General features: G+C 37.4%; 1 protein-coding gene across 1 annotated transcript; it reads left to right on the top strand.

The window, feature by feature from the left end:
* Window positions 1–8146: 8146 nt before the first annotated feature.
* Window positions 8147–8715, top strand: LOC138352687 (uncharacterized). The gene is made up of 2 exons (XM_069305264.1): window positions 8147–8158; window positions 8335–8715. The coding sequence occupies exons 1-2, from the start codon at window positions 8147–8149 to the stop codon at window positions 8713–8715; spliced, it is 393 nt and encodes a 130-aa protein (XP_069161365.1).
* Window positions 8716–8862: the final 147 nt, after the last annotated feature.

Below are 8862 nucleotides of genomic sequence, written 5' to 3'. Positions count from 1 at the left end.
ATTTCTGCTGACCTAAATGACACCATCTCTACTTACATTTAGGTCTATGGGAAATCAAACTATATGGTAAACCATCTCAACAATAATTTTCAGACTACGAGGCCTACATGACAAACAATTGCAAAGATCACACTCATCGCCAGGATTACTATCATTATGACATCAATGAGCTGAAATATGCATTAAATTATTCAACAAGTTTAATGTTATTTTGTTGAGTGTTCTGTTGTACAGCAAAGAAATAAATCTATATAATAATTGTTAAGTTTATTATTAATTATCATTTGCATCATTAATATCATAGTGGTATCATAACGATGAAAACGATTCAATGTGTTTCCGGTTGCTTGACATGGTTAAGATGTTTAATGTTGATATGGTTAATATATCTGGAAGAATATATTAACTTCCGTCAATAATATTGATGAAAAAAGATGTATGTAATTAATTAAATTTATAGAGAAAATACTTGTTTATATTGCGATTTGGTACTGAACCTATGAAACGATTTCCGTGGAAATTGTATGCTTGCTTTAGGAGGCATGCGATGCATAGACGTATATTTTAAATACACACTACATGTCTAATAACATTTTGACAAAAACTAAATTCTATATAACAGTTTCCTATCAAATACAATACAGTAAGTTCAGATTGAGATGTCAGCATTTAAATATTTTTTAATATTTAAATGTATTTATATTTAAATAACATTAAATATTTATATTTAAATAAAATAAAAAAAAATATATTTTTTTTATGTATACTCTATACAGACGTTAGCTAGATGGAATAGAGTTGGATGGGAAGGGGCCACGACTCGCCGAGCCAAAGCATCCATTTTATAAATATTGTCGGTTCTTTCCTCTGATGCAAATATGGGTAATATATGATAATATTTACTAAGACTCGCATTAATGCAAGGTTAAAGTGATATTAGTTTATAAGTAGAGTATTCTGAGTGTTGATGAAATATATTTACTGACAATTTTAGACGAAAAAATTTATATCAGCCCACGGGGGCTAGTTCACTGTACTCACCTATTTGTGTTTGCGGGGGTTACGCTCTGGCTCTTTGGTACCGCCTCTCAACTGTCAATCAACTGGTGTACAGATTTCTGAGCATACTGGGCTCTTTCATATCTACATTTGAAACTTTGTATGGAGTCAACCTCCACCACATCACTGCCTAATGCATTCCTTCTGTTAACTAACCTGACACTGAAAATGTTGTTTCTAATGTCCCTGTGGCTGGCTCATTTGGGTACTCAGTTTCCACCTGTGTCCCCTTGTTCGTGTACCACCCGTGTTAAACAGTTTATCTTTATGTACCCGAATGGAGCCAGTTGGCCGAGCGGACAGAACGCTTTACACGTGAACCTGTGGCCCCGGGTTCGATCCCGGGCTACGGCGAGAAACGATGGGCAGAGTTTCTTTCACCCTATGCCCCTGTTACATAGCAGTAAATAGGTACCTGGGAGTTAGTCAGCTGTCACGGGCTGCTTCCTGGGGGTGGCGGCCTGGTTGAGGACCAGATCGCGGGGACACTAAAGCCCCGAAAGCAACTCAAGATAACCCTGTCAATTCCTTTGAGAATTTTGTATGAAGTGATCTTGTCTCCCCCTTACTCTTCTGTCTTCCAGTGTCGTGAGGTTCATTTTACGCAGCTTTTCCTCGTAACTTATGCCTCTTAGTTCTGGGACTAGCCTAGTGGCATATCTCAGAACTTTTTCCAGCTTCGTCTTCTTCTTGACAAGGTACAGAGACTCCATGCTGGGGCCGCATACTCCAGGATTGGTCATACATGTAGGGTATAGAGAGTTCTGAATGATTCCTTACACAGGTTTCTGAAGGCTATTCTGATGTTAGATAGTCTCGCATACGTCGCAGATGTTATTCTCTTGATGTGGGCCTCAGGAGACTATGTTTGGTGTAACATCAACTTCTAGATCTTTCTCTTTGTCCGTTTCATGAACGACTTTATCTCTCATTCAGTATCCTGTGTCTGACCTCCTGTTTCCACTGTATAGTTTGATGACCTTGCATTTACTCGAGGTGGAACTTTAGTAGACATTTGTTAGAGCATTCATTCAATCTGTTTAGGTCATCTTGGAGCCTCATATTATCTTCCGCCGTCTTTTTCCTCTTGAAAATTTTTGCATCATCAGCAAACAATGAAAGGAATGAATCTTTTCCCTCTTCAATTTCATTTACATATATCAGGAACAGTGCCTAGCACCACTCATGCTGTGAGTAAACATGCTTCCACAATGACAACAAAAAGGAGGCATGGTAAGGGACCATGCCTCGGGACACTAAGCTCCGAAATTAACTCAAGATAACCTCAAGATGCAGTATATAGCGTATAAATTAAAGAGAGGAAAAATGTGGATTATAGAATAAAAGAACATAATAAGTATTGAATAATAAATAACTGTTCATATGAGTGTTAAAGGAAGTTTTATAACACATTAAGTATAGTTACTCAGAATTTGTCAGGATACGCATGAGAATAACAATAAAAACTATATTTCAAGAATTGTAGGAAATTCAGGAGTTTGTATCAAGTGTGACCATCACGCCTCAACACGGAAGATTTCACTGACGCCTTTGAGATAAATTTAGCTCTGATGGCTTCGTGCCGCGGCTAATTTGTCAAACAGAATGTTTAATATTATTGTGCAATATATAAATATATATATATATATATATATATATATATATATATATATATATATATATATATATATATATATATATATATATACATATATATATATATATATATATATATATATATATATATATATATATATATAAAAAAACAATTTTTTATATATATATATATATATATATATATATATATATATATATACATAAAACAGTTTCCTATCAAATGCAATACAGTAAGTTCAGATTGAGATGTCAGCATTTAAATATTTTTAATATTTAAATGTATTTATATTTAAATAAAATTAAATATTTATATATAAATAAAATAAAAAAATATATTTTTTTTATGTATACTCTATACAGACGTTAGCTGGAAGGAATAGAGTTGGATGGGAAGGGGCCACGACTCGCCGAGCTAAAGCATCCATTTTATAAATATTGTCGGTTCTTTCCTCTGATGCGAATATGGGTAATATATGATAATATTTACTAAGACTCGCATTAATGCAAGGTTAAAGTGATATTAGTTTATAAGTAGAGTATTCTGAGTGTTGATGAAATATATTTACTGATAATTTTAGACGAAAAAATTTATATCAGCCCACGAGGGCTAGTTCACTGTACTCACCTATTTGTGTTTGCGGGTGTTACGCTCTGGCTCTTTGGTACCGCCTTTCAACTGTCAATCAACTGGTGTACAGATTCCTGAGCCTACTGGGCTCTTTCATATCTACATTTGAAACTTTGTATGGAGTCAACCTCCACCACATCACTGCCTTATGCATTCCATCTGTTAACTACCCTGACACTGAAAATGTTGTTTCTAATGTCCCTGTGGCTGGCTCATTTGGGTACTCAGTTTCCACCTGTGTCCCCTTATTCGTGTACCACCCGTGTTAAACAGTTTATCTTTATCTACCCGAATGGAGCCAGTTGGCCGAGCGGACAGCACGCTTTACACGTGATCCTGTGGCCTCGGGTTCGATCCCGGGCTTCGGCGAGAAACGATTGGCAGAGTTTCTTTCACCCTATGCCCCTGTTACATAGCAGTAAATAGGTACCTGGGAGTTAGTCAGCTGTCACGGGCTGCTTCCTGGGGGTGGCGGCCTGTTTGAGGACCAGACCGCGGGGACACTAAAGCCCCGAAATCAACTCAAGATAACCCTGTCAATTCCTTTGAGAATTTTGTATAAAGTGATCTTGTCTCCCCTTACTCTTCTGTCTTCCAGTGTCGTGAGGTTCATTTCACGCAGCTTTTCCTCGTAACTTATGCCTCTTAGTTCTAGGACTAGCCTAGTGGCATATCTCAGAACTTTTTCCAGCTTCGTCTTCTGCTTGACAAGGTACAGACTCCATGCTGGGGCCCCATACTCAAGGATTGGTCATACATATAGGGTATAGAGAGTTCTGAATGATTCCTTACACAGGTTTCTGAAGGCAGTTCTGATGTTAGATAGTCTCGCATACGTCGCAGATGTTATTCTCTTGATGTGGGCTTCAGGAGACTAGGTTTGGTGTAACATCAACTTCTAGATCTTTCTCTTTGTCCGTTTAATGAATGACTTTATCTCTCATTCAGTATCCTGTGTCTGACCTCCTGTTTCCAGTGTATAGTTTCATGACCTTGCATTTACTCGAGGTGGAACTTTAGTAAACATTTGTTAGACCATTCATTCAATCTGTCTAGGTCATCTTGGAGCCTCATATTATCTTCCGCCGTCCTTTTCCTCTTTAAAATTTTTGCATCATCAGCAAATAATGAAAGGAATGAATCTTTTCCCTCTTGAAGTTCATTTACATACATCAGAAACAGTGCTTTGCGCCACTCATGCTGTGAGTAAACATGCTGCCACAATGACAACAAAAAGGAGGCATGGTCCGGGACCATGCCTCGGGACACTAAGCCCCGAAATCAGCTCAAGATAACCTCAAGATGCAGTATATAGCGTATAAATTAAAGAGAAGAAAAATGTGGATAATAGATTAAAAAGAACATAATATGTATTGAATAGTAAATAACTGTTCATATGAGTGTTAAGGGGAGTTTTATAACACATTAAGTATAGTTACTCAGAATTTGTCAGGATACGCATGAGAATAACAATAAAAACTATGTTTCAAGAATTGTAGGAAATTCAGGAGTTTGTATCAAGTGTGACCATCACACCTCAACACGGAAGATTTCACTGACGCCTTTGAGATAAATTTAGCTCTGATGGCTTCGTGCCGCAGTTAATTTGTCAAACAGAATGTTTAATATTATTGTATATATATATATTGTATATATAAATGTATATATAAATATTTATTATATATATATATATATATATATATATATATATATATATATATATATATATATATATATATATATATATATATATATATATATATATTTGTATATATATATATATATTTGTATATATATATATATATATATATATATATATATATATATATATATATATATATATATATATATATATATATATATTGATACTGATATATATACTGATACTGATATATATACTGATACTGATACTGAGAGATTCAGCAAGAATACACGATCCTGCTTTCACTGAATGTTCATATCAGTGGGATGTTCTTGCAGCCCCAGCAACCATTATTGAGCCAACAAAACAACACAAACAATCCGGCTGGGACCACCCTGTAGTGGAAAAAGTAGTTGATGCCATGCTCAGCGTCGCAACATCAGACAAGGAGAAAACCCGTGTCAGACAGTGCGTGCCAACCATGCAGGAGACTTCCTCCTGGCAGTACCCATGTCAGCAATGGGCACACGCCTAGATTCAGAATCCCTTCGTGTAGCAGTGGCCCTCCCCCTTGGTGCCCCAATTCACACTGAATACAAGTGTATTTGCAACAGAGTGGAAGCAGACCAATACGGACTGCATGGGTTGCATTGCGGAAGCACAAAGAGCTGGCATGCAAGACACAAAGAGGTCAATGACATCATTAGGAGAAACCTCGTCTCAGCTAGGTGCCCAGCGGAGAGAGAACCTCGCATCCTAGGTGTCCAAAACCTGGATTTCCCTGCACTTCGCCCTGATGGCATCACCATATACTCCTGGAAGGAGGGTAGACAGTTGGTGTGGGACTACACCTGTGTATCCACCTTGGCTGACACCTATGTACACTTCGGAGCTGATCACGCAGGTGGGGCGGCCAACCACAGGGAAACAGCAAAATCACTCAAGTACTGGAGACTGGAAGGTCAATACCTCTTTGTTCCCATAGCGTCTCAGACGCATGGCCCCTGGGGCAAGAGTGCCTTGGGATTTCTCAAGGAATTAGGTTCCAAGCTCATTGACGTCACCAGATACCCAAGAGCTTCCAGTGTTTTGTTTCAGCGTCTCAGCGTGGCGATCCAGAGGGGAAATGCTTGCTGCGTCCTCGGTTCCTGTCCGGAAGCGGAGGGGCTTCAAGAGATCCATAACCTTTAGGCATTTGTCTTGTATGTTTTGTAACCTTTAAATACACAATAAAGAACAAAAAAAAAAAAAGGAAGGGGGTGGTAGGAGAAATGCACACAAACTGTATTGGAGGGGACCTACATTCCCTCCAATGCGTTATGTGTGGTTTCCTCCGAGGTTATGGGTCCCCGTTCTTCCAGCCAGAGGTGGTACTCCCTTCCCTATTAATATATATATATATATATATATATATATATATATATATATATATATATATATATATATATATATATATATATATATATATATTTATTTATTTATATATATATATATATTATTAAATATGACCGAAAAAGTAAGATTAATAATTCTAACACGAATTTTCTCCATCTTTCGTACATTTCATTTCACTGTTGATGGTAATTAAAAAATCAATTCTCCAAAATTCATTTTTATTTCTAGTCTGACGCGACACTTGAGCGTGTTTCGTAAAACTTATTACATTTTCAAAGACTGTTTCGTGTTCTGTCTTGTGTTTAGGAATTTAATACCCTATTAATACCACCTCACCCCATCCACCTCACTCAAATGTAGATATAAAGAAATCGAAGTTGTGTAAGTTCTATTCAGTTGTGTATGTGTAAACTAAAGTCTTTGAAAATGTAGTAAGTTTTATGAAACGCGCTCAAGTGTCGCGTCAGACTAGAAATAAAAATAAATTTTGGAGAATTTATTTTTGAATTACCACCAACAGTGAAAAGAACCGTACGAAAGATCGAGAAAATTCGTGTTAGAATTATTAATCTTACTTTTTCGGTCATATTTAATAATGTATGTCTACAGGAAAGACTGCTACCAAAATATACTAATATTAAAACGCACGACCTAGCAGCAAGGAATCAAGCCTTCACGGTAAAATATCGCCAGGATCTGATTCGTGATCAGATATACCAGGCAGAAAATGAAATCAAAGACAACAAAACGCAACTACTTCATGCTACAAACGAATGGAGAAATAGCAACATCGACGAAAGTCTCCGTACCCGCATTGAACAACATCTCGACTACCTCACACACCGACATCACCTCAGCACTGAAACAAGGATCATCAAGAAACTAACAACGTTATATGGAGGACCTATGGCAATTCCACGACCAAGAGATGGCTTCCTGAACCTTGCAGGAATTAACCTCACTGAGGACCAAGTCACTCTCCTAAATCTAGGTATAAACTGTCACGTTATGTCCAGACCGAGTGAGATGGCCCGGAAAGTGGAGTTGGAAATTCTGTTGGACGACATATTCGACCTCGAGACACAAAAGGTCACTACCAAAGATACCTTACAAGCAGAACTTATTGCGGAAGGAGGAAAGAATCGAGGCAACTACAGAAGCACCATACTGTCCCCCGAGCTCAAAGCGGCAGCTAAAAGCCTTCGTGAGAACAAGGAGATAGTTGTCAGGAGAGGTGACAAGTCGCCAATATACGTCATTCTTAAAAAAGACGAATATCTGGCGCAAATTTACATTTGCCTAACACTACATTACTTGAAAAGTCTAGCACATGTTGGAATAAAGTTAGGTTTAAGACTTTTAAACCGAGGGAAGTACTAAAGCTACAACATGAGATTACTTGCCAACCACTAATCATATTTCAGTATGGAAATATTTACCAAGGTAAACTATCCCTGTATATACCAAATATGCAGTACTTGCTAAGATTAACAAGGAATCGTAAACAGTGCATTGTCTTAACGAAAAGTAAAACATATTAAATATTTAATATTTAACATTTAACTAGGGTTTTATATTTGTTAACCTAAAGGAAAATCTTATAATATAATATGTAATTGATTATATATGGAAAAAAAAATAAAATAAAGAGATAAGAAACATATTAATTACAGCTTTCTCAGTGGAACGTCACTATAACATTGAGATACGATTCAAGGACTCAAGACTCTCCGGTATAAAAGCCCGGCATCACTGCTGCAAGACACACTCGCTCAGCTGTGGCCACAGCTAACCAACTTTCAGCCATGAAGCTCTTGGTAAGTTGCATTAACAATCGGACTCTCTGATATTGGTTAATATTTAATGTAATGTATTACATAATATATCAAGGAAAGTAGTAGTCTTTTCGAAGAATATTTCATTTACGCGAATGAAAATATAGTACTTTACTGCTAAATATTATATGACTGTACGTGTGATTTTTCATATTTAGGTGCTTGTGATCCTGGCGGCTGCCGCTTGCGCTTCTGAGATTGAGAAGCGAGATGCAGAGCCCAGTTACGTGACGAGCAATTACGGTAGTGCTTACCCAGCATACAGTCACCGTTACCACAATGGAAAGAGGTCTGCCGAGCCAGAGCCTGAACCATCATACCCAATTTATTCCTCCGGCCTTCGACATGGTTATGATCGTCATTACTACAAGAGGTCTGCCGAACCAGAGCCTGAACCATCGTATCCTCTCTACTACGCTCCCCGTCATGGTTATCGCCGACATTTCTACAAGAGGTCTGCAGATCCTGAACCATCCTACTCAGTCTTCTCTAATTATGGTTACCGGCCACTAAACTATTATAGTCAACACTATTATTAGATTTCTGCTGACCTAAATGACACCATCTCTACTTACATTTAGGTCTATGGGAAATCAAACTATATGGTAAACCATCTCAACAATAATTTTCAGACTACGAGGCCTACATTACAAACAATTACAAAGATCACACTCATCGCCAGGATT

The sequence above is a fragment of the Procambarus clarkii genome, chromosome 54 (genome assembly GCF_040958095.1).
Source record: "Procambarus clarkii isolate CNS0578487 chromosome 54, FALCON_Pclarkii_2.0, whole genome shotgun sequence".
NCBI classification, from domain to species: Eukaryota; Metazoa; Arthropoda; class Malacostraca; order Decapoda; family Cambaridae; genus Procambarus; species Procambarus clarkii.
Note: the sequence above shows the minus strand (reverse complement) of the source record. Positions and strands in the feature narration are given on the sequence as shown.